At 38.8% G+C, this 27,480-nt stretch overlaps 1 protein-coding gene across 4 annotated transcripts in view; it reads left to right on the top strand.

The window, feature by feature from the left end:
- Nucleotides 1-27,480, top strand: part of LOC113534663 (protein unc-13 homolog C) — a 187,428-nt gene that overhangs the window by 122,916 nt on the left and 37,032 nt on the right. For 2 of the 4 annotated variants that reach the window (XM_053234714.1, XM_053234713.1), the window contains 10 exons: nucleotides 445-541; nucleotides 2,258-2,401; nucleotides 5,084-5,161; nucleotides 5,570-5,647; nucleotides 6,621-6,647; nucleotides 13,068-13,156; nucleotides 13,881-14,021; nucleotides 15,637-15,760; nucleotides 17,475-17,534; nucleotides 26,680-26,760. In XM_053234714.1, coding sequence (XP_053090689.1) covers nucleotides 445-541; nucleotides 2,258-2,401; nucleotides 5,084-5,161; nucleotides 5,570-5,647; nucleotides 6,621-6,647; nucleotides 13,068-13,156; nucleotides 13,881-14,021; nucleotides 15,637-15,760; nucleotides 17,475-17,534; nucleotides 26,680-26,760 — 919 coding nt within the window. The remainder of the gene's footprint in view (nucleotides 1-444; nucleotides 542-2,257; nucleotides 2,402-5,083; nucleotides 5,162-5,569; nucleotides 5,648-6,620; nucleotides 6,648-13,067; nucleotides 13,157-13,880; nucleotides 14,022-15,636; nucleotides 15,761-17,474; nucleotides 17,535-26,679; nucleotides 26,761-27,480) is intronic. The other 2 variants (XM_026927613.3, XM_026927612.3) reach the window with 1 other exon arrangement.

A 27,480-nucleotide genomic window follows, 5' to 3' on the forward strand; every position in this document is an offset into this window, starting at 1 on the left:
GGGCTGTGGTCAGTAATTGAAACCAATTCGATGTCTGAAAGTGCAGCCAGAGTGCATGCAAAAAATGTCTAAAGCACCACAGATTCCAGCTGGAAGTGTCTTTTTAAACATTCATGTACGCTTAGCCTCGGCCTCCGTACCTGTGAATAGCTGGGGTGACCTGACATCCAGCTGGTGAGAAGGATGTGGATGAATTTTAATGCACATGTCGCATCAAACTTGAACAAGGTGCCACAAGACCACATGTTTTCGATAGCGAGGAGGTATGATGGGAGGGTTACAAACACAGCTGTGAGAAATGGTTACAAGAATGTCTTTTCACTAAGCAAACAAAGCGAGTGTGCTTCTCCAGCACTTTCCTCCCGCAGTGTCAATGCAGATCCGTGTGAAAGCTGTAAATCCTGCAGGAATACTCCAAAACGGTGTGAATCTGTCTCTCGGCAGGTGGTTCGAGCCTTTTGTTATACAGTGGCTGGATGAGAATGAAGACGTCGCCATGGATTTCCTCAATGGTGCCCTGGAGAGGGACAAGAAAGATGGGGTGAGTCCTCTCAGGGTTGTGTGAAAACTTTCAGATAGGATCTAAACTCATGCAAGAGAGTAGAGTGTCATATCATCGGTCCTTAAGAAGTTTTTAAGCAGGTGATTTTTATCAGGCTTCTTCCATAGACTCCATAGACTTACAATGATGATGTGGCAGTGGAGTATTATTGTTGCCTGGAAAAAGACAGAATCCTTTGAAGCCACGCGGTTGTGTTCGTCTCACACTCCGCAAAAAAACCCCAGAGCCCTGATTCTATTATTCTGCTAATTGCTTCAAGCCCACAACATCTGCAGAAGTCATCCGGTGAATTTGATAGGGCTCTTGATATTAGAGCTGCTTTGTGAGTATGAATAACACAATTATCGATTAGAATTGCAGATGTCTTATTATGAATCGGTGGGAAAAACACAGTCACATCTTTTCTGTAATCACTCATCCCGCAGGGGCGAGGAGGTATGCTGCAGAAAGCGGTAATTATAACTAGGATAAACTGACATTTAAAGTTCTGGCAATTTCAGTTCCCAAATTAGACCCTAGGTGTTATTCTGTACTAAACCTGCGTTTCTTTAATTAACACTCCGGCTCTGTCAGCCATTTTTATGAAACATACCAAACTCTGTACAGCATGTAGTGTAGGCTACACAACTGCAAGTGTATGTCAGCTGTAACCCTGAGAATTGACCGTGAGCTAATTTATAAAAAAATGTATAGTTAGCTACATGATCTGTGACATACAGCTTGAGGCCATCTGTGTTTAGCAACCCCATGCTCTTTGTCAGGCTTGTATTAGCTGCTAAATTGCCTATTAGCATGAAAGTTATTTGCTAGTTACTAAATACAGGAGCATATATATCTATATTCCCTTAGCTTTACATTTCTAGGGTCCCAGGATTCCATACTTCTATACTTCCGGGACACTAATTTGACAACACCCTACATCTCCAGGGCCCTACATTCTCCAAAGCATGAGGTTCTTTATTTCTAGGGCCCTATATTCACCCTGCCCTATGTTCCCTTAGCTGTATATACCCAGGGTTCTATGTTCCCATAGCTCTACTGTATATTCCCATGACCCATTTTACCCAGTGCTCTATATTTCCAGCACCCTGTATTCCCATGACCCTTTTTGCCCATGGTCTTATTGTTTCAGAGTCCTAAGATTCTAAGGCTCTTTATTTCTGGGGTGCTTTATTTTCCAGGTCCTGTGTTCTTTTACCTAGGGTCCTGTGTTCCCTTATCCCTATATTTCCTGGACCCTATTTTCATAGGCTTTTCAAGGTGTGATATCCCCCAGGCCCTGTATTCACATGGCTATGTATTACTAATGTTCTACATTCCCATGGAGTTATTTTACTAGTACTGTATGTTCTCATGCTAATATGTTACCTATATTTCCTATTTATAAGGCCCTATTTTTTTGAGGGTTTTATATGGTAAGAACACAGGATAGAGGCTCCCTGGGGCTGAAAAATAAGTCATTGGGAACATAGAGGAGACCCCATTGAGTAGGCTGCTCTAGTGCAAAGTTCTCATAGTGCAAATGCTGTCAGTTCTAGTGATTCCTGGTGTATACCCTCCCGATCACATGCTAGTTTACATGTAATGTTTTAATACTAATGTTTTACTGTATTAATACTAATGAAACCCCATTATAACAAACCCAATCTCTTCCTCCATCTCTCTCTCTCTCTCTCTCTCTCTCTCTTCCCACAGTTCCAGCAGACGTCTGAGCATGCTCTGTTCTCCTGCTCTGTGGTGGACGTGTTTACGCAGCTCAACCAGAGCTTCGAGATCATCAAGAAGCTTGAGTGCCCGAACCCACAAGCCCTCGCTCACTTCATGTGCAGATTTGCTAAAGTGAGTGTCCCAGTTTGCCTATTAAAAAGCGTTGAAGACTTGAGGAAAGAGAAAGTCCTGAGGCTCTGGAGCTCATTTTTGCTGAGTTGCATTTCTCGAGGTTTCAGTCTGAAAAGATTACACTTATAGTTACACTTAATCTGAGGTGTGGGTCTGGTGCCAGATGTGTGTTACAGAATGTTGAGTCTCAGCATAAATTGTTGTCCCACAAGGTTCGGTTTTAGGTCTCACTTTTAATCCAGGTCATTGTAATGTTGAAATGTTGTAGAAATGTTGGTTTTCACTTCTATGCTGATGATATACTACATGTGCATCCAGACTGAACAGCATAATTATGTAAAATCAAGGGCTGTGTTCAGACTGTTTTTAAGATAAAATCTTGAATTAAATAATAGAACTTATACTTATAATAGAACTGTCACTTATAAGGTAGGAGTGCAACCGAACACAAATACATTATTTAGATTGAACAAATAATGTGTCCTGAAAGAATACGAATACAGATCCAGATCCAGAAACAGTAAGTAAAGTATACATTGGGTTTTTTTTTTGGAAAAAACAAACAAAAAAAAGTATCTGTTATTTTAAGACTGTTATCTTCAAATATGTTGTTATTTTAAGGTACCTTTAAAATGTTATAGATGTAAAATCACATGTTAAACTTTACAAACTGCACCTTTAAAACTATTTTTCATACACATGATGATTAAGAACATCAAGACAACATTGAGATGCGTGTCGTATCAGTGTGTTACCAGGACAGCTCCGTTACAGTTTCTGCCTGTCAGAACAGCAGCGCTCAGAAACTGGGCTGTATGTGTGATTAGGGCATGGACATACTGACAAACTTACACACACACACACACACACACACAAACATACTGTACACATCCACACGCACTCACACACACACCCGGATGGATGATTAGGTAATCCCATCCCATCCATCGAGCGCTGTTATCCAGAATCCTGGCCTGTCTGTCTCTACTGAATGCAAATGAATTGAAAAGGGCAAAGCCATTCTTCATTTCTTCATTGCTGTCTCTCTCTCTCTCCCACACACACACACACACACGCGTATACAGTTATGTCTCAGCCGCTCTAACAGGCCTGTGGGAGAACCGATGGAGAGGAACAGCACTGTGCTTTAGAGCGCTGTGTTTTAGGTCTGTAATTAAGAGATGACAGAAAGTGTGTGTGAGCGAGAGTGCAGTAAAAGAACAGAGAGAGAGAGAGAGAGAGAAAGAGAGAGAGAGAGAGAACTGTACTACAGGCCTCTCAGTTAAAGGAAAGATTAATTTGATCACTCACCTGTGAATCGATCCTGAGGAATTATCACCAGCTTTATTTCTTGATTTACAATCCGGTTTATTTGGCTAACATTTGACCCCTTTGGGATGAATTAAATACTATTAGTTAATCTTTATTTAATGAACAGCAAACATATAAACGCCTTCTTGCATCCCATCTTAGCTAATGCAACAGGTACTAATACTGTAATCTTCATTCTTCTAAGCTCTACATCTCATTAAGCAGCAGTTCAGACGTATACGTCTCGCTCTCATGCAGTTTTTTTTTTGAATAATGAAGTTGTGCTGTAGTTACTGAATAATGGAGAGTAGTTACTGAGTAATATGCTTTAAGATGAATACCTCGGAATAGCATAATCAGTAATGCTAACAAGCTCATAGCTGCCAAGTTAAGCATCCTGTGCAAAGCCAGCTCCATAAACTATAATGTCTTGTTAAGTAGCTTGTTCATTTTTAACAACAGAATGATGTCTGGAAAACACATACTATATGACCATTAGCATCGTGACTAGCGATTCACAAACATGTGATAGAGTGAAAGTTTGATCCACAACATTTGTCATAACTGCCATGGTCAGTAATGAGCTTACATTAAGATGAATACATACAGTGTTCTACAAAAATAAAAAGAGTATATATTATGTAAGGAATAAAACTCATGCTGTGATAGTAAAATAATCAATGATGTGGTGGTGTGATGAAGCAGAATTACAGTTACTGCCCCAAATTTAATTATTTTCCTATAACAGCATATATATAAAGGGTTTTATTCCTCTTATACCAACAATTATCTATTAATTAACAACATATAGTTCTTTTGTCCGTTTATAGTTACATTTATGCAAGTTAGTTCCTGTTCTCTCTTACGTTATAGCAGCTATAAACAGTCATTCCCTCACCAGCCTTTCTTTTTTTCTCTATAAAAAAAAACAAGTATCTAGTCACGTTACCGAGAAATCATAAAGTGTAAACTCTTCTGTCCTGAAAATGTTGGAAAACTCAAAGTTACAGCTTTACCTCTGAATGTTACAAAGCACTGACACTGGAGACTCCTTCCATACATGGTAAAGAAACGTCTCTATACAGAAAACCTCACCATATCAACGATTACACACATTTTTCAATTGGTTTATTATTTTTAGTGGAGCATCTGCCGCACAAGTATCTGTGACTGAGCTGTTACTATAGAAACGATAAAGGCGCATTAATGTAAACCTGTGAATTGCAGCTGTGCTACTGTCAGAGCTGGTGTTATAGAAAACTAATCAACACCTTCTGACCAATCAGAGACCAGAATTCAGCAACGTGGGATTTACAAATGTATATATTATCACTGCATTACAACATAATTGTTGCTGTGTTGTCATTGCAGACGATCAACAAAGTGCTTCTGCAGTACGCCGCAATCATCTCGAAAGACTTCAGCAACCACCTGAACAAAGAGAAAGTGGTGAGTCGTCACTCTGCTCAAAAAACAACACTCTTTTACCTGAGTAACATTCAACTGCAGACACAAGACCGGGGTGGATTTGGCAACTGGTGCCAATTTGGCGACAAATTAAATGTACACAATTTCCCAAAAAACGTAGTCAATCTGCTGAGACATATTCGGGGTCTGATATTTGCTGCACTGGATCTTCGAGGCTAATGTTGCTAAGAAATAACGAGATAGAAGCTTATCTCGTCCAGTTTAGCATCACGCTATGTTCATGTTTATAGGACATACACAGCTATAGGCTTTCCTTTCTAAGGGCGTCTTGGCTGATGAACTCTAGTTAGTAGAACATGTGTGCATGGAGATATGAGGAAGGAATTATCATATGCAAATGCTAAATGTGTTTATTTCTCTCCCTGACAGCCGTGCATCCTCTTGAACAACATCCAGCAGCTTCGGGTTCAGCTGGAGAAGATGTTCGAGTCGATGGGAGGGAAGCAGGTGGGTGTCTGAGCTGATGGTAGTCACAAAAACAGAACAGCGTGTGTTCGGCTTTCAGTCCTAGCATTTCTCGTGACTTCACACTGACTAATCGCTGCCATTTTGAGGAGAAGACAGAGAACTGACTGCGCTAACCAGGTGCATTTCATTTGCTATATTATTGGTTGCAATAACCAAAAAGGAAATGAGGAGTTAACATTTCGTTTTACCACCATAATAAATGGATCACCACCATAAAGAGGGATTGCTGGACCCTGATACAGCACTCGCAGTTGTGTGATAAGCACTCGATTTCAGTTCAAGATGCTAGCTGTGTTAGCTAATGTTATTGCTGGAGTTGATAGCTGCTCTTGTTAACCACATTTGAAGAAAAAAAAACATAGTTTTCTGAACCATCTGAAATCTTTAACATTTAACTTTATCCAAACATTTAAATTTCCACAAACAGATGAGGTTCCCCAGCTATGTTAGCTAGCTAGCTACATTATGGGACATCAGTTGACCTCAGCAGCTTTAGCTTAACATTAGCAAAAGTTAATTAGCTACATGATTTTTTTCTCCTCCTGGTTTCCTTTACGCACTTGGACATGAAGAGCCACTTATACAGTTCGTGCTCTTTCAAAGTAATCTGAGTAATTTTAACTATCTTAGCCAAATATGGCTACCGTGACTGAAAAATCACGTGAAAAGCTAAGATATTAAAAGCCAACCAAAACAGACACATGCTGTATATATCGTTATTTCTGTTTCTGTTGCTCTCTGGTGCTCCTAGTGGACAAAACTCAGAGACATCATCGAAAGCTAACATATTTCTGTCTTTTCAATTACATCCCATAATAACCTGCATGTGTGGTGTAGCTCTTGTTTCGCTCTCTTTCTATCTCTCTGTGTCTCTGTGCGTGAATATTGTGAAAATGTCTCCTTGTTTTTCTTGTTTCTCGTCTTCCCCGTCTCTTCTGGGTTCTTGTACCAGGAGGAAGGGGTTGTGGCCTTCTGTAAGGTGTGTGAACATCTCTCCTTCTACATCCTCCCCATCTCCTCCACAGCTAGACCGGGCACGAGCCATCTTAAATGAGCTGAAATCTATTTTCTAGCACTGTTTCAGAGAAAGAGAATTCCTGTTTAAGTTCACACTAGGGTTGTGTCTCAAGATCTAGTGCAGATCTAGTCATGTAGCAGAAGCTAATCACGTGGCAATTACATTCCCAAAAATTCCTGAATCTGACTGGTATTTATTTAGCTAAGCTTTTCTCACATTCAGCAACAGGATTGCAATGAGTTAGCGCCAGCTAGCTATGTACCTGGTTATTAGTAACTATAACCAGAAGTGAGAGATTCATGCTAATCTATAAATATTCTGTCAATACAGTCAAAAACTGTAATATAACATAACTATGACTAACAAATAACTCACTTTGTACTAAGCTATGCTAACTACGCTGTTAGGTATGTGGGTATTGTAAACGATAACCTGAGGTGAGGCAGTTAGCTAGCATGCTAATCTATTAATTCCCCCATGAATATGGTCAAAGAACCATAGGACTGTAACAATCTAGGTGAAATGCTAATCTGTTAAATATGTGAAAGACTATAAAATGACACTATGGCTGTCAAATCCAAACACTAGCTAGCTACTCTAATAAGGTAAATATCATTGTAGCAACCTAACTCCTGCTAGTTGTCATGCTAATGTATAAATACTTTAGGTAAATCATTAAGATTACAAGATTGTAGCAACTTAACAATAACTATGCTAGCAAATTAATAATGTATAGTATTTGGTCATTTTTAATAACAGTCTGAGGTGACAGAGCTAGCTAGCTATCTTGCTAATCTATGAATAATCCTAATGTTGAAGACAACAAAAATGGCCATACGACTGTACCTAAATGTTAGCTAACTATTCTAACAAATTATTCTAGCCTTGTAGTGACATAATTCCAGATAGCTTTTAATTATATTAAAATATTAATTTAGGTCTAAGATGACAGGACTAGGTTGCTAATTTTGAATATGTTCTATGTCAAAGACAATAAAAATGCCCATAGGAAGGTAACAGCTAAGTGCTAGCTAGCTATTACTTAAGTAATATCTCATGAGCAAGAATGCGGTTTTACTGAACATCGACACGGCTGTGGTTCGGCTACACGCTCAAGTCTGAGATGACGGAACTAGCTAGTGTGCTAATTTATGGATGTGCTCAATATGTTTTAGACCATAGGATTGTGGCAACCTAGCGCTAGCTAACTATTCTAACGAATTACTTTTTTTTTTTTTTACTACCTTGTATCCACATCTAGCAAAATGCTATGCTAGCAAAATACTGAGTTATGTTGGAGAGCTAGCTAACCAGCATGTATATCTATAAATATTGTACATATAAAAAAAGAACTGTAATAATAATAAACGTAGCACAAACTTCTAGCAAATTAATAATGAACTTGGCCATTTTTCAATAATCTGAGACAATATGCTAATGTCTGAATGTGCTAAATATGTCAAAGGCTGTAAAAATTACCAGAGGATCATGGCGCGGAGGAACTTAGTGCTAGCTAGCTATGCTAACAGATTAGTGAGGTACTTGGCTGTGTTTCACATTGTTCTGAGACCACAAAGTTTGCTAAGATGCTAATTAATGAATACATTTGAAATGTTGAAGACCGTAAAATGGCTATAGGACTGTAACTGATGTAACTTACTCTAATTTTAACAATGGTCAACAGAGGCTACAGAGCTAGCTAGCATGCTAATCTATGAACACACTAGCTTAAATCGGCCATTGGGCATTAAATTTAGAGTAGTTTTTTTTTGCATTGCATTGTGGGATATTCTGTTTAATCAAGACCACATGATGCTGTCTTGACAACTTCATCATTAATTATTAATCACACTGGATATTGAGACAAAGCCGAGTTGTTTTTTTTGTTTTGTTTGTTTTTTTATGCTAGCTGTGGAGGGCAGGTTTGTTCATTCCAGCATCCCGGTTTAACACCTGACGAGCACGCTGCCCCAGTTTCACCTCACTTCACCTTTGACCTCTGACCTCCAGGAGCATGCGTTCCATTACCTGCTCGAACCAGGCATGAAAAGTCTAATCAAATGAGCTGAAACCTCCGTGCTAACACCCCTCGTGCACCGTGGATGAACTGCTGATTTCTTTATGCTGTTATAATCACATACTTGGCAGCTGAATGAACTTCTGATACGCTTAATTAGATGCTTTTTAATCTCATTTCCCTGAAATTGAACTCAGAACTGCTATTTTTTTGCTCTATGTGTCTTTTATTGAAGCTTTTTTTATACTAAGCTGTGACATGCAGTGATTTTCAGCTGCACTACTGTCAGAGCTGCTGTTATAGAAAATGAATCAATCTTCTTCAATCACCTTCTGACCAATCAGAACCCAGATCTCAGCAGCCCTGTGGTATAATACATCCTCTACGATCCTCTGATGTTAGCAGCTTTAGCTGGATATTTGAATCTGGTGGGACGAAATGATCTTCTTTTTTTAATGAGTTGATTTTCTTGGTGTCCTGAAGCTTGCTGTTAGCTAATCACTAATTTATTAAGTTATAAATGTTTTCATTCTTTGTAGGACAGTGACATTTTGTCCCCTCTCTGACGTCAAAAGCCTCTAAATATAGCTGTGGCTTGCTCTAACCGTGCTGGAGTTCCCAAAGCAATTAGCAAACAAGCAGAATTACAGAGTGCTCTCTCGTTCTGTATTTCTCTCTCGCTACAGTCTGATGTCAATTTCTGACCACTAAAACCATTTGTATAAGTGCATTGAGGAGAATTTTAGTGCTTAGAACGTGACAAATGCCCCTCAAAAAAAAAAAAAACGAAATAGTTTGTTTAGTCCTTCACTCTGCATCACAGCCACGCCCATGTATACAAAGCCACACCTCCCAGAATGGTGTTTATTTACATTAGTTCAGTAGCTAGCTAGCTAACTTCCCGTCGTTACATTCATTCACTATAAACACACAGTAAATGTCGAAAATGTAACTAGTCCAGCTTTATTCTCACGACAGGCAGCAGGTTTCTTCATCTCATCTTGGAGAGTTTTTTTGCAGGTTGTGAACTTTTTTTTCTCCAGCAGAAAGAAATTTGTGGTGGGCTTTTGAACTGTCTCATGGTACATCTCATCTGTCTGTAATCAGCTCGTATCTCTGGCTGTCTGGCTCGCCTAACAGCAAGCTATTCAAGTTTGAAATATCCATCGTCTGAAGTGTGGTATGAAGCAAACGGGCTGGAGAGCTCATTCTTTTCACGAGAGCCACACCGCTGCGTTTCAGCCACTCCAGTCCTCAAGAGCACGACGTGGTTCAGTGTTCTCACTCATAACTCTGCGCTAAACTGAAAAGCTGGGCTTTTATCGAATGGAAGTGATTACGCTAACTCACACTGACTCACCATGACAAAGGAGTACTGCAAAACAGAGCTGAGAAATTTTACACAGATGTAGAATTCAGACCACACCGACCAAAACAATTAAAACAATAAAACACACACAAAACAAACACAAAAATAAACATCAAACACAAGCAAACTTTTAAAAAATACAGAAAAAACAGCAGTAAAAACACACAGCGAGCTCTCACCTGGAAATTTAATTATTCATTTAATGTCACGGAACTGGAAATAAATAACCACAGCTTTTCATGACAGAAATTACAGCATGCATTTTACTTTCATCAAAATATAAAATGACTAAAATGGCAATGTTAAAAATATCGCAGTGTTGTGGTGTTGAATGAAATAAGTACAGCCTGTAACACAATCACGCTGAGATGTTTAATTTACTGAAAATAATCTAAATGCTTAAATTACTGCTTTTCATCCATGTGATCCAGAAGTTAAGCAAAAGCTGGGCAGATTTTTCTTTTTTATTCCCAAACCCCAAAATTTCCACTGTTTCGCTTATCCATACAGCAATTCTTCAACACCTCAGACAAGCCTATTTTTAAATTGTTTCTTTCTTTTCATTTCAAATTTCAGAATTCACATCAACTCTGGTGACTTGAACTCGTAATTTCGAGATAATTATCTCGTTATTTCGACTTTATATTCAACATATGGCAGTTTGTTAATAAGACTATCTGAATTATTAGCTTGAAATAATAATGTCGTATCCCGTACGCAGAGGGTCAGGAAGGCAGACGTCGCTTTAGTGCAGGGTTTTCCAGCCCCCTAGGGGTTCGTAATGGAATTGCAGTGGGTTTGTGAGACTGTGATGGAAATAACATGATAAGTTCGATTTTAATAATAACTTTTTTTTTTTAAGTAAAAAAACTAAACTAATTAAAACATTAGTACTGTAGCATTTTTAATGTAACCTCATATGCAAAAAATGATAGAAGCCATGTCATGAGATAACAGTTCTTATACTGCGATCGATTGCACTCAGAAAAACTTGGAAAAACCCGACCTCCGACACAGAAACGTGTGACGCAACGTTCAGTTAACTCGGAATACCACGTCAGAAACTCTGCCAACATCCACCTAGCCCAAGTTCTCTGACATAAACAGACAAACCTGACGTCACAACACCACACGCAGTGATTAATAAACAGTTCCCTTTGCATTATTTTCTATATGATCAAACTTGATTAATTTCTCCTGAGCTGTAGCTTTTCTGTTGTGAAAAGATGACAGCTTTGTAAGTTCGGATTTGTAACGTAATTCCGCTGATTTCAGCCCAAATTTACTAACCGATCATTTTTATAAGCAAAGATGAACACGACAGTTGACCTACATTATACATCATTTCCCTCCGTTAACTGCACGGACAGAATTTATGTAGATTTTCTTTAAAATGTTTAGCAAATTCAGAGACTAGGCACACAAACATGACCTTGCTCTGAGCATCCTTGTCTTTCCGAGCCGGAAAAAAACACTGAAACACTGGAACGCTTTTAGATCGGAAATCTATAGATTGCAGCATTAGTATGTGAAAGCTAAATGTACAGTACTGTGCAAAAGTCTTAGGCAAATTTCATAGGCAATTTCAAAAATAATGAAACTAAATGTTTCTACATTTAAAAAAATACTATAAAGAGCAGTAAACAGTAATAAATGAAACAAAGTCAATATTTGGTGTGACGATTCTTCGCTTTAAAATAAAACAGTATCTGAGGTGCAGTGTGTGCAGTTTTATAAGGAAATGAGCTGGAAGTGTTACTGAGCATCTTGCAGAAGCAGCCACAGTTCTTCTGGAGACTTTGACTGTCGACTCGCTTCTTATTTCTGCAGCGAAACCCAGCAGCCTTCATTATGTTTTTATCTGAAAAGTGTCTCTTATGGAATCTGCTGCTTTCTTTACTGACATACAAACATTTTTCTGTAACGTTTCATTTTGTGCCGGAAAACTAATGTTTGGAATCTAAAATGTTTTTGTACTGAATCAATAATGTAGAAATCAGAAAATAAACATCTATAACAAACATGCTGCCTAAGACTTTTACACAGTACTGTATGTTACAGTGTTGAGGTAGTTAAATCAGGACTAAAAGTGTGTAAATCTTTAGAACGCTTATAAGAAGAAGAACACCCAAGCACCCAATCACTCAATCCTAACACTTAAATTGATGGAATTTGACATTTGGAATATGTATTGTGATATTTAAACATACAGCGTTACATTATAAACTCAATAATATCCACATTGACAGAATTTGACAGCTCTAATCTGTACGCATTTCACTTCCTGGTTAGGACCCAGGCAGCATATCTCATGTGATATCTTGTGTGTGTGTGTGTGTGTGTGTGTGACTCGCTTGCATGGCATTGCACTGCAGCTCTGGCATGAGATTACAGATCATTGCACTTTTTCCTTTGACGATCTTTTAAAGCAGCGGTTTGCGTTCATGCTGCATCTTCACACAACGGGACTGCTTTTAGGAAATTCACAGTCTGTTTATGATCACATCCATTTTTTTGTTGCTCAGATGCGTGGAGTCCTGCAGGTTATAAAGCGCACTACGACGTCCTGCGTGAGCATTCTGAGCATGTTTATGGACGGCGTAAAGGTTTTATAAGCACTGTTTGGACTTTATAGAGTGGTGTGCTTTACTCTGAGCTTGTTTTTATTTCTGATAAGGGTGTTAGGATTCTCAAACCCAAAGGGATTATGCAAGGAGGTCTTAGAGGGCCTGCATGATGTGTATGAGATGTATGAGGATGTTTATCAGCTGCTGTTCTCAGTGGTAGAAGAAGCAGCAGTTACAGTAGAAACCTGGACAGAATTACAGCAGAGTTGCAGAAATCTGATATTAAAGTTTCTCAGCTCTCTGCACACGTGTGATTGACACCAACGAGATCTCCTGGTTTCACTTCACCACACTCACACTCATGCTCATGACTGATTGTCCGTCTCCATCTCTCTCTCTCCATCTCTCTCTCTCTCTCTGTGTTCTAGCTGGATGCCGAGGCGAGCGATCTGCTGAAGGAGCTCCAGAATAAACTCAACACGGTTCTGGATGAGCTGAGTGCAGTGTTCGGCTCCAGGTAACTCCCACTTTATGCTATAAAATTATATTCATAACACAGAGACCAGGTTTTCCATGCTCGAATGACTTTTTTTTTTTTACTTTTATTTGTGCTAGATTTGCAGAATGATAACCTTTCATTAACATTTGTTTACATACACACTTTGCATTTATTGATTACTTTATATATGAATTTTTAACTTTATAAATTTGGAGAATTTTGAAAAATTGTTTTGCTTATTCATTATTCATTACTTTAATTTATAAAATCTCATTTGACCTTTTTTTTGTTGTTGTTTTGTCTGTATAAACTATTATTTTATGTTCTATTCAAAATATATACTATATTTAATATATATATATATATATATATATATATATATATATATATATATATATATATATATTATTTTTTAACTTTGCTAAAGTTTTATGTTTATTTTTTTACACAGATGGATAGATAGATAGATAGATAGATTACCTAGCTCTAGTTATTTCTTTTTATTTTTATTTCATAATTTGCCAAAGCAAACAAACAAATGCAAATGAATAGATAAATAGTTTAAGCTGCTTCTAGCAGATTAACTTTACAAAAGAAAGCAAAACAAATATGAATAGACATAAATAAATAAATAAATAAATAAATAAATAAATAAATACAGTGGTTACGTTTTCATTCTTGCAGTAGAGTTAGCAGGTGTAAGGCTGCAGGGCGAGTCGATCACGCTGTGTTGTTCCTGCAGCTTTAAGCCGGTGATCGAGGACTGTGTGAAACAGATGAACCAGGAGCTGATGCAGATGAAGGGCAACGCTGCGAACAAGAGCAACGCAGCCATGGATGCTGAGACCGTCCTCCGTCCTCTCATGGACCTGCTGGATAAAAAGTGAGAACTTCTGAAAGAACAACATTTTCACATTTATACACTTGTATTTCATCCAGTTGAGTTATTGGGTCATTTGGCACAGATGATGCTTATTATTTAATAATCCATGATTCAAAACTAAGACAAATCCATTTTTATTTGTTTGAGAAATCCTTGTGCTTGTGTTTTGAAGCATTTTAGTTCATTCAAGTGGGAACACTACTCTCAGTCTACACAAAACATGTCTTGGACCAGCAAGAAAGAAAGATTAGCATTATTTGAGAAGAACAATTTATTAAAATTGTTTTTGATAACTGATATAAACAGTTAATATATAAAAAGTTATAATATAAACAGTTCTGGGAAATATATCATTTCTGTATGATGTGGTCACATCCGTTCTTCAGCCTCACCGACATCACATCAAGAAAAACTCCTTATTCATACTTTATTGATCTTTTTTTCATTCGTTTTTTTTTTTAGAAAGTTTAGGAATAAAAAGCAAAACATATGTTTTAGGACATAAAATAAGACAGAGATTTTAAAAAAATCACATAGAGAAGAACATAACAATGTGAATCTATAAGAAATGTGAAAGTAAAGGAATATAGGAAATAAGTGAACGTAGTGAAATAGAACATAGACGATTAGAAAAGGAGTTCTTTGTGGGTTCTTGGGATGGTTGTTGGTTCAAGATTCAACCATTTCTACTTCTCTAAAAGATATAAAGTTTTATTTTCTGCTCCAAACAGATTTCTAAAAAAACTTTCTTGTTTGTTCTTGTTTAGTACCAACTTACCAACAAATAAGGGTTCTAACTGCAACCCGGATCCCTTTGTGATAGTGGAAACGCACTGTTGTAGGGTTCTACATTGAACCTTTATGCGTTCTTTAAACCATAGTCAAAACCAAAGGTAGACAGTACAAGCTTTGAAAAAGAGTTCCTCAGAGGATTTTAAATGGTTTATTGTTCTATATTACTAAAGAGGCTGTACTTGGAATCTTTTAAATCTTTAAAATGGTTTTATATAGAACCCCTGATTGTTAGCTAGCAAGCTTTGCACTCGGGTTCTGTAGCTAAAAGTTTCCTGTTGCAGGATTATCATTTAAGAGAAGTATTCAGAGTCAGGTACTTAAGTTCAAAAGGTACGTCAGTATTTACATAAGGACAGTTAAGTGTATTCAGAGTCACATTACACACGTCTGTAAGTTGATTTCTGAGCTTCTTATTCAGATTATTAAAATCTGTGTAGCGCACACCACAGAGGTTTCCAGATTTTTCTTAAATAGAAGTGTCTGAGACAGAGGTTTTCAATCGTGTCTAAACCGCCACCTTTAAACACTGCAGTCTCTGTGTTCATGCTAATTTTCCCTCTGCAGAGCATCACAGAGAATCCTCTTAATCACATGCAAATGCCAGGTCCGTGTGCACTTCAGCTCCACCTGCCTCATAATCCATAAATACTGCTATTCAGAGAGCAGTGAGTGCAGCACACACCAGTGCTAATAATCTGTAAGGCTGGGTTATTGAACTGTAATGTGGTTTCCCTGGAGAGATGTAGAGGAGAGGAACAGGCTGAAATGACAGTATCTGTGTTACTCGGTTATTTATTACTCACACTGTGTCTTCCTACAGTCTCATCCTGTTTGCTAAGATCTGCGAGAAGACAGTGCTGAAGCGTGTGCTGAAGGAGCTGTGGAAAATCGTCCTGAACACCATTGAGAGGCAGATCGTCCTGCCGCCGCTGTCTGACCAAACCGTAAGCAGCTCAAACAGCTGGAGCTGTAGTAGCACTAGTACTTTTAGTAATAGTAGTAGTAATAGTACTAGTAGTAGTTACAGTAGTACTAGTACTAGTAATAGTAGTAGTAGTAACAGCAGTACTAATTCCTGTCAACATACTTACTTAGTAGTACTAGTATTACTAGTAATTCCTATTTACTTACTCAGTTATTTAGTTACTTCCTTACTGCTTACATATTTACTTAGTAATCCTAATAGTAGAAGTAGTAATAATTCCTGTTTACTCATTTACTTACTTAGTACTAGTAATTCCTGTTTACTTACTTACTTACCTACTTACCTACTTCCTTAGTACTAATAATTCCTGTTTACCTACTTACTTACTTACTTACTTACCTACTTCCTTAGTACTAATAATTCCCGTTTACTTACTTACTTACTTACTTACTTACTTACTTACTTAGTACTAGTAAGTCCTGTTTACTTACTTACTTACTTACATAGTACTAGTAAGTCCTGTTTACTTACTTACTTACTTACTTGCTTAGTAATAGTAATTCCTGTTTACTTACTTACTTACCTACTTACCTACTTACTTAGTACTAGTAATTATTGTTTACTTACTTACTTACCTACTTACCTACTTACTTAGTACTAATCATTCCTGTTTACTTACTTACCTACTTCCTTAGTACTAATAATTCCTGTTTACTTACTTACTTACTTATTTATTTACTTACTTGCTGCTTACATACTTACTTAGTAATCCTAATAGAAGAAGTAGTAATAATTCCTGTTTACTCACTTACTTACTTACTTACTTAGTAATAGTAATTCCTGTTTACTTACTTACTTACCTACTTACTTAGTACTAGTAATTCCTGTTTACTTACTTACTTAGTTACTTATTTACTTACTTAGTACTAATAATTTTTGTTTACTTACTCAGTTATTTATTTACTTATTTACTTACATACTTACTTAGTAATCCTAATAGTAGAAGTAGTAATAATTTTTGTTTACATACTTACTTACTTACTTACTTACTTACTTAGTACTAGTAATTCCTGTTTACTTACTTACTTACTTACATGGCAGTGGTAGTAGTAGTAACAGTAGCAGTAATAGTAATAATATTACTAGTAACAATGGTAGTATTAGCCTTAATAGTACTAGTACTAATAGTAGTATTAGTAGTACTGCTACTACTAGAAGTATTAGCAGTAGTAATAGCAGTAGTAGTAGTGCAGGTAGTAGTAGTAGCAATAGTAATGTGATTAATACACAGTAATACTTTAGTAAATAACAATAACAATTATAGTAAGGCTGATATGAGACATAAAGTAATCACATTACGATAAATTAATAGACAATAGTATGTAAGTGTCTTTCCAACACTCTGTACACTCCAACAGACAATCACTAAAACAGTTCACTACATAGACTTCATATGTGTGTTTATAGACATGATTTATTTGACTGTGTAGAGTAGGACAGCTGGGAGACCAGCATTCCTGACCGACTTGCTGAACATCTCACTAATGAGACGTCCCATCAGCCTCGGCTTTTGTTTGTGATGTTAAGCTTTAAGACAGCGTAGTGCTGAATGCTCTGAGCCACTCCACAAAACTAACCCACACTAATGAAGCACACTGCGGCCAGATTTCAGTTCCAGCGACATGTTCGTGACTTCTTGAACTTTAGTTTTTTTTTTGTTTTTTGCTCTACAGCAAGGAGCTCAAATGATCTTCAGTGCAGCCAAGGACCTGGGCCAGCTCTCCAAGCTAAAGGTAGGAGCTCGTTTGTGTTATATATGGTTTAATATTTTACACAGTGCCCCTGTATCTCACACCAGCATGATGTGATGAAATTCTCCTAAAAGATGTGTACAGTATCTGTAAGGAGCTCCTTGAGGTCATGATTACTGTATAGCATGTATTATATAGTATGTATTTACAATGATATTTATACAGGGATTATTATTATTCAGAGTTTGGCTATGCAGTCACTCACACTATAATAATAATAATAATAATAATAATAATAATAATAATAATTTCCACTTGTACAGATTTTGAGATATTTAAAGTTCTGTAGAACCAAAAGTGAAGACAGCAGCTTGGCAAAGTACCATAAATCTTGGATAAATGCAAAAATTATGCTACATATGTAGTTTGCCCTGCTTACTACGATATTGTTGATTTTAATTTCCACTATGGGCTGTGAATTACTGTATGTGTTAGCTCCAAAAAAAAAAAAAATCCTTGTGTAGTTTTCCACCTGTCTGAAAGAAAAGTACCTAAATGAAAACCTGACTTAAAAACAGTTTGTAGCCCGAGAGCATTGTTTATTATTTTTATTTCCAAGGAACTGTCAGTAGTTTCCACATATGACCGTTGAAGCAAATCATTGCAACTCCTATATATTTCAAACCTTTGATGTTGTTTCGACATGTTTGTGTGTGTTTTTACCGAAACACTTCGTAGCTGTCAGTTATAGCCTTGTATTACTGCCTGCACTGCAAACTCTAACACTCCCTCATAGTGTTACTGAAAACATAGAAACTTAGAGAAAAATATTGAAAGAGTGCACAGTGCTGTATTCTAATACACTGTGAGTGTGCATGGTGCTGTACTGTAATATAGTGAGCGTGCATGGTGCTGTACTGTAATATAGTGAGCGTGCTTTGTGCTGTATTGTAATATAGTGAGCGTGCATGGTGCTGTATTGTAATATAGGGAGCGTGCACGGTGCTGTACTGTAATATAGTGAGCGTGCATGGTGCTGTATTGTAATATAGTGAGCGTGCACGGTGCTCTATTGTAATATAGTGAGCGTGCATGGTGCTGTATTGTAATATAGGGAGTGTGCACGGTGCTGTACTGTAATATAGGGAGCGTGCACAGTGCTGTACTGTAATATAGGGAGCGTGCACGGTGCTGTACTGTAATATAGTGAGCGTGCATGGTGCTGTATTGTAATATAGTGAGCGTGCACGGTGCTCTATTGTAATATAGGGAGCGTGCATGGTGCTGTATTGTAATATAGGGAGCATGCATGGTGCTGTATTGTAATATAGTGAGCGTGCATGGTGCTGTATTGTAATATAGGGAGCGTGCATGGTGCTGTATTGTAATATAGTGAGCCTGCACGGTGCTGTATTGTAATATAGTGAGTGTGCATGGTGCTGTATTGTAATATAGTGAGTGTGCATGGTGCTGTATTGTAATATAGTGAGCGTGCATGGTGCTGTATTGTAATATAGGGAGCGTGCATGGTGCTGTATTGTAATATAGGGAGCGTACACGGTGCTGTATTGTAATATAGTGAGCGTACACGGTGCTGTATTGTAATATAGTGAGCGTGCACGGTGCTGTATTGTAATATAGTGAGCGTGCACGGTGCTGTATTGTAATATAGTGAGCGTACACGGTGCTGTATTGTAATATAGTGAGTGTGCATGGTGCTGTACTGTAATATAGTGAGTGTGCACGGTGCTGTATTGTAATATAGGGAGCGTGCGTGGTGCTGTATTGTAATATAGGGAGCGTGCGTGGTGCTGTATTGTAATATAGTGAGCGTGCATGGTGCTGTATTGTAATATAGTGAGCGTGCATGGTGCTGTATTGTAATATAGGGAGCGTGCATGGTGCTGTATTGTAATATAGTGAGCCTGCACGGTGCTGTATTGTAATATAGTGAGTGTGCATGGTGCTGTATTGTAATATAGTGAGTGTGCATGGTGCTGTATTGTAATATAGTGAGCGTGCATGGTGCTGTATTGTAATATAGGGAGCGTGCATGGTGCTGTATTGTAATATAGGGAGCGTACACGGTGCTGTATTGTAATATAGTGAGCGTACACGGTGCTGTATTGTAATATAGTGAGCGTGCACGGTGCTGTATTGTAATATAGTGAGCGTGCACGGTGCTGTATTGTAATATAGTGAGCGTACACGGTGCTGTATTGTAATATAGTGAGTGTGCATGGTGCTGTACTGTAATATAGTGAGTGTGCACGGTGCTGTATTGTAATATAGGGAGCGTGCGTGGTGCTGTATTGTAATATAGGGAGCGTGCATGGTGCTGTATTGTAATATAGTGAGCGTGCATGGTGCTGTATTGTAATATAGTGAGCGTGCATGGTGCTGTATTGTAATATAGGGAGCGTGCATGGTGCTGTATTGTAATATAGTGAGCCTGCACGGTGCTGTATTGTAATATAGTGAGTGTGCATGGTGCTGTATTGTAATATAGTGAGTGTGCATGGTGCTGTATTGTAATATAGTGAGCGTGCATGGTGCTGTATTGTAATATAGGGAGCGTGCATGGTGCTGTATTGTAATATAGGGAGCGTACACGGTGCTGTATTGTAATATAGTGAGCGTACACGGTGCTGTATTGTAATATAGTGAGCGTGCACGGTGCTGTATTGTAATATAGTGAGCGTGCACGGTGCTGTATTGTAATATAGTGAGCGTACACGGTGCTGTATTGTAATATAGTGAGTGTGCATGGTGCTGTACTGTAATATAGTGAGTGTGCACGGTGCTGTATTGTAATATAGGGAGCGTGCGTGGTGCTGTATTGTAATATAGTGAGCGTGCATGGTGCTGTATTGTAATATAGTGAGCGTGCGTGGTGCTGTATTGTAATATAGTGAGCGTGCGTGGTGCTGTATTGTAATATAGGGAGCGTGCGTGGTGCTGTATTGTAATATAGTGAGCGTGCATGGTGCTGTATTGTAATATAGTGAGCGTGCATGGTGCTGTATTGTAATATAGTGAGCGTGCATGGTGCTGTATTGTAATATAGTGAGTGTGCACGGTGCTGTATTGTAATATAGTGAGCGTGCATGGTGCTGTATTGTAATATAGGGAGCGTGCATGGTGCTGTACTGTAATATAGTGAGCGTGCATGGTGCTGTATTGTAATATAGGGAGCGTGCACGGTGCTGTATTGTAATATAGTGAGTGTGCATGGTGCTGTATTGTAATATAGTGAGCGTGCATGGTGCTGTATTGTAATATAATGAGCGTGCACGGTGCTGTATTGTAATATAGTGAGCGTGCATGGTGCTGTATTGTAATATAGTGAGCGTGCATGGTGCTGTATTGTAATATAGTGAGCGTGTACGGTGCTGTATTGTAATATAGTGAGCGTGCATGGTGCTGTATTGTAATATAGTGAGCGTGCACGGTGCTGTATTGTAATATAGTGAGCGTGCACGGTGCTGTATTGTAATATAGTGAGCGTGCACGGTGCTGTATTGTAATATAGTGAGCGTGCATGGTGCTGTATTGTAATATAGGGAGTGTGCATGGTGCTGTATTGTAATATAGTGAGTGTGCACGGTGCTGTACTGTAATATAGGGAGCGTGCACGGTGCTGTATTGTAATATAGGGAGCGTGCGTGGTGCTGTATTGTAATATAGTGAGTGTGCATGGTGCTGTATTGTAATATAGGGAGCGTACACGGTGCTGTATTGTAATATAGTGAGCGTGCACGGTGCTGTATTGTAATATAGTGAGTGTGCATGGTGCTGTATTGTAATATAGGGAGCGTGCACGGTGCTGTATTGTAATATAGTGAGTGTGCATGGTGCTGTATTGTAATATAGGGAGCGTGCACGGTGCTGTATTGTAATATAGTGAGCGTGCACGGTGCTGTATTGTAATATAGTGAGCGTGCATGGTGCTGTATTGTAATATAGTGAGCGTGCACGGTGCTGTATTGTAATATAGTGAGTGTGCATGGTGCTGTATTGTAATATAGTGAGCGTGCACGGTGCTGTATTGTAATATAGTGAGTGTGCACGGTGCTGTATTGTAATATAGTGAGTGTGCATGGTGCTGTATTGTAATATAGTGAGCGTGCACGGTGCTGTATTGTAATATAGTGAGTGTGCACGGTGCTGTATTGTAATATAGTGAGCGTGCACGGTGCTGTATTGTAATATAGGGAGCGTGCACGGTGCTGTATTGTAATATAGGGAGCGTGCACGGTGCTGTATTGTAATATAGTGAGCGTGCACGGTGCTGTATTGTAATATAGGGAGCGTACACGGTGCTGTATTGTAATATAGTGAGAGTACACGGTGCTGTATTGTAATATAGTGAGCGTGCATGGTGCTGTATTGTAATATAGTGAGCGTGCATGGTGCTGTATTGTAATATAGTGAGCGTGCACGGTGCTGTATTGTAATATAGTGAGCGTGCATGGTGCTGTATTGTAATATAGTGAGCGTGCACGGTGCTGTATTGTAATATAGTGAGCGTGCATGGTGCTGTATTGTAATATAGGGAGCGTGCATGGTGCTGTATTGTAATATAGTGAGCGTGCACGGTGCTGTATTGTAATATAGTGAGCGTGCATGGTGCTGTATTGTAATATAGTGAGTGTGCATGGTGCTGTATTGTAATATAGTGAGCGTGCATGGTGCTGTATTGTAATATAGTGAGCGTGCACGGTGCTGTACTGTAATATAGTGAGCGTGCATGGTGCTGTATTGTAATATAGTGAGCGTGCATGGTGCTGTATTGTAATATAGTGAGCGTGCATGGTGCTGTATTGTAATATAGTGAGTGTGCACGGTGCTGTATTGTAATATAGTGAGTGTGCACGGTGCTGTATTGTAATAATGTGAGTGTCCATTGTGCTGTATTGTAAAACACTGACTGTGCACGGTGCTGTATTGTAAAACACTGAGCGCGCACGGTGCTGTATTGTAAAACACTGAGCGTGCATAAACAGCAATGTAATGTGTAACCAGAGTTCCACACAGTTTAATACTGAAGCAATTTGTTATAATGCATACTGAATTAAAAGAATGCATGTGTGTTTTGTTGTGATATTACCACAGAATTATTTAGTGCATTAGCTAAACCGAGCTCTTTTTCCAACCCACACATTTGCAATACCACTGCATGTTTAGCATTTAATGGATAAACAAACAATGCATTCGTAGTTATTCCAAGAGTCCCCTCGAGAAAAAGAGACACATCAAGAGAGAGAAAATGTGTGAAACAGGTGGTGCTGTTGAGAAAGTTTCATTCTTCATTACATCTGATCTTCATGCAAACGTTCCTCTTTTTTTCTCCTTTTCATCTTCTCCCTTGATTCTCTCCCTATTCATTCCTTTCTCTCACTCCCTGTCTCCTGTATTTCTAATGCACTCCTGCTCTCCTCCACCTTTCCATCACCTTGTTATCGCCTGCTGCTCTGCTGAGTTGCTCAGTAATTGCAGTGTTTCGCTCCAGCTCATCGTGTTACAGGCCCAGCCTGGTGGGACGTAACCTGCTCACCTCCTCCTGGTGGGCCGGTAGATCTTTATGATATATGTAGGTGATACATTTGCCTTCAGGCTGTGTGGAACATTTCCTGTACATTTTAACATCACAGCTTGATGAGAATTACTTTTTTCTAAGCAACACTTTGTTTCCTTTGACCATTTGAGATTTCTTCAAGCCAAACCAGTGTAAAGTATATGCAGAATCTCATATTTTATACAAATTACACCTAAACGTATTTTTAAAAAATCTAATTTTACAGTGAAACCGAGCAACACTGGTATGTATGTGTGGTTGTCATCAGTAATTCATGTTGCATTGCAATGTTCAAACTTCAGAAAAAGCAAAGACTACACCCTCTGTGGATTGTCTTTGAAAAAGAATAGTACTTTTCGCCTACGCAGTAAGATCATCACCCACCCCAGTCCTGATTTGCGTCATGGTTCCTATGGTGACAAGCGCCATTGTGCCTTTGTTTTTGTTTCCTTCTTGATGCATTCTCGATGTTCTTTTTCCCCCTGGTGTTCCTCTTAGAAAATTCAACAAATTCAGTCACATCAGTCATGAAGCTGCTCACCGCTGTAGAGTTGCTGCTAATGCCTGGAAATGAATGCTACTTTACGGCAAGAAACTGTCAAAACATTTGGCCCAGAATCCACTTGCGTTATTTAACAATTAACAAGCACATTTGCATCCCTATCATTTTTTTAAACAAATAAAGAAATTAAATGCATTTCTTTCTTATAAGTTTTCTACAAAGTGTAAGACAAACAATCCAAAATAGGGTGGCTACTGAAAAGCATTCATTCTTTCTTCTGGTGATCGAGAGTTCAAATCCTGATGATGCCACAGCCATTCCTTGGCTGGGAGTCCAAGAGCTCAAAATTGGTTGTGCTGTGTGTGTGGGAGGGGCATTCTCTGTCCCCTCTTGCCAATCATGGGCATCTGTGAGTATATTTATGCAGAAGAGGGTAGATAGCACTTTCTTCTGAGTGTGTTACACTGCCCTGTGATGCAGCATGAGCAGCAGTTCGAAATGATGAGGTTGTCTGGCTTCACGTATGTTGGAGGAAGCACATATGTAGATGTTGTATAGGGAAGGCAGGAATTAGCCAAGACCAAATGGCAAAAAAGTCCAAAACATGCAGCAAATCAACAGAAAAATAGTTTAAAGAGAAATTTTGCAAATTAGAAGATATTTTTCTGTACAAGGAACATCTCTGAAGCCTACCACATTGCCCTGATTTACTAAGATCCCAAATAACGAATGTAATTTTGTTATTCATAAGTTATGAATTATATCGTGTATGGGTAGAAAATAACGTATAAATGAGGGTTGATCAACTTTCCACTTTTAATTTCTTTAGATTAGATCCATTAATATTGTTGTTAAAATCAGGTGTTTTGGCCATCTGAGCTGAAAACGAGTTGATCTGATTAGCGAAGACATTGAGTGTGTATAGACATATATTATTAATTTATAATTAAAGTCTGTCAGGTCTGATCAAGCTCTCTGGGCATTTAATCAATCCACACAGACAGAGAGTGAGTTATGGCTTTAGTCAGAGCACTGAAACTGTGACCTTTCACCAGGGAAAAATCGATGGACGACCTTTTCAATATAACTGCTTTATGACCATCTGTTCACTCGGGGGATTGATATGTGGCAGATTGCTGGAAAACATGTCCGCTGTGATTGCTGTGAAGTGTTATTAGCACTGAGCTAGCTTACTAGTACCATGCATTAGCCACCGTCGGCTGTGACGATTAAATGAAACTCGGCTCACCCTAGATATGAGATTTTGCTCTGAAACTGAAATTGAAAATCTGAAATTGAAACTCTGAAACTCTCTTTTTCTGAGCAGGTGAGAATCCAGTGAGAGATTAAAGAGTCAACAATTCAACAGGTTTCCTCTGAAACTCTGTTTCTCTCTAGTGAAGGAGGTGTGGCCTGGGTGTCAGTGCAAGTGATGGAGGTGTGGCCTTTGTATCTGTCCATCTCTGTTAAGGAGGCTTGGCCAATGTGTCTCAGCGCAAAAGAAGGAGGCATGGCTTTTATAACTGTTGTGAAGGAGGTGTGGCCTCTATGTTTTAGTGCCAGTGAAGGAGGCGTGGCTTCTCTGTATCAGTGAAAGTGAAGGAGGTGTGGCCTCTGTATCTGTCAGACTCAGTGAAGGAGGCATGGCCTCTGTGTGGCAGTGTGAATGAAGAAGGCGTGGCCTCTGTGTCTTAGTGCATAAGAAGGAGGTGTGGCCTCTATGTCTCAGTTTCAGTGAAAGAGGCGTGGCCTCTGTGTCCATCAGTTTCAGTGAAGAAGGCATGGCCAAATCCTTGATTTTTTTTAAAAGGAAGATTCATTTTGGTCTTTTTTTATATTCTGTTGCAATATTTGTCATCAAAGCATCTTTAATCGTACTCTATTGAATCGTTGGATTTAAATCTTTCATACAGCAAAGGCTTGTCATCTCAGAGGGAGAGATACACACTCATAACACAAAGCGTATGACTTTACAACTTTAAATAGGTTTTCGATCAATTTGCTCTTCTCTCAGTTTGAGTAGAAGAAGCGCAATATAAATCTATTCTGTTTCTCTATATCACACATTCCCAAAGGAGTCACTGAAGTTACACCAATCTTTTCATTTTTATTGTATATGTAGTGATTTGAGGATATTAAATTAGTGCGTGTGTATGTTAGATGGTACAGCATCAGCTTTGACTGGTCCAGGCCATCATGTTGCTCTCCTTGATTCAGTGCCAGAACCCTGCGGATACAGGACTCAGGATTTTTCTACATGAATGCTAATGCTACAGTTGGAAGTGGGTCAGCCTTCTGTAATCCGCTGTGCTTTCAGTTCAGCTTACAAAGACCTGCAGCTGATTAACACACATAACACCTAAAGCAAAATAAGTGTTATGTAAGTTCTCAACAGTTTCAAAAGGATTGAAATGTTTAAGCTTCTAACGGGTTGGATCTGGTTATTAATTATTCATTGCTCCAGTGCTGGGATCATAAAAGAGCTAGAATTCTGACAATTCCACAGCCGGTCATGGCTCATGACTCTGGACCAGTTTTTCATAAACATCTGATGTGTGCCTACGATTATTTTACTCAATTTCTGACCAATCAGAAGTGTTTTTACTCAATCTCTGTCCAATCAGAAGTCTTTTTACTCAATCTCTGACCAATCAGAAGTCTTGTTACTCAATCTCTGACCAATCAGAAGTCTTGTTACTCAATCTCTGTCCAATCAGAAGTCTTTTTACTCAATCTCTGACCAATCAGAAGTCTTGTTACTCAATCTCTGACCAATCAGAAGTCTTTTTACTCAATCTCTGACCAATCAGAAGTCTTGTTACTCAATCTCTGACCAATCAGAAGTCTTTTTACTCAATCTCTGACCAATCAGAAGTCTTGTTATCCAACATTGCAGATGTAAAATGTGTAATATTTTAGCTATCATGTGACAGAGAAGCACAAATAATGGGGCAGAAACTGGCAGTAATTAAATTGGAAGGTAATTGGATAGAAAAAAAATTTAAAAGTGTGGATAGTAATGTCACTGTGCTTGATTTAATTTAGATTTTTTTAATTCTCTCTCTCTCTCTCTCTCTCTCTCTCTCTCTTTCTTTCTCTCTCCTCAGGAGCATGTGATTCGTGAGGAGGCTCGCAGCCTGACACCTCGCCAGTGTGCAGCCATGGACCTCGTGCTTCCCACCATCAAGGTAACTCTCAACTCTTTCTCTCTTTCTTTTTATCTCTTTTTTCTTAATCTGTCCTTCTTCTTCCTCTTATTCTTTCATCATCACTCCATTTCTCACCAAGGACAAATCTCTTTTCACTCACTTTTCACTCAATATCTTCTCTCTTTCCAGGTTCATCGCTTGTTGTCTTTCTCTCTATCTTCCTCTTTCAATCTGACTATCTCTCTCTCTTTCTCTCTCTGTCTATATCTCTGTCTCTCTCTGCCTTTCTCTCTCTCTGTCTGTCTGTCTCTCTTTCTCTCTCCATCTGTTTCTATATCAGTGTCCCTATCTGTCTCTGTCTGTCGCTCTTTTGCTGTCTCTCTCTCTCACTCTCTCTCTCTCTCTGTCTCTTTCTCTGTATTTCTCTCTCACACTCTCTCTGTCTCACAGATTTCTCTCTCATCCCTCCATCCATCATCAGGTGCAAATTCCTTCTCTTTACTCCTCCAAGCACAAATGGTCTTACTCCCTAAGAGTAGAAACACTGCCCATTTCTCCTCTCGCGTTCCTTCCCACTATTTTCATCTCTTCTGTGTGTATGTGTGTGTGTGTGTGTGTGTGTGTGTGTGCTATTTTGGGAAGCAGACGGAGGTCTGACCTTGGTATGCATGGTGAATACACTCACTGTGAAGGTGTGAGGTGGTAACACGACCTCTCTGTGTCCTGTGGGTGCCGATGCTGACGCTGACACACACAAAC

The sequence above is a fragment of the Pangasianodon hypophthalmus genome, chromosome 6, assembly GCF_027358585.1.
Source record: "Pangasianodon hypophthalmus isolate fPanHyp1 chromosome 6, fPanHyp1.pri, whole genome shotgun sequence".
Taxonomy (NCBI): domain Eukaryota; kingdom Metazoa; phylum Chordata; class Actinopteri; order Siluriformes; family Pangasiidae; genus Pangasianodon; species Pangasianodon hypophthalmus.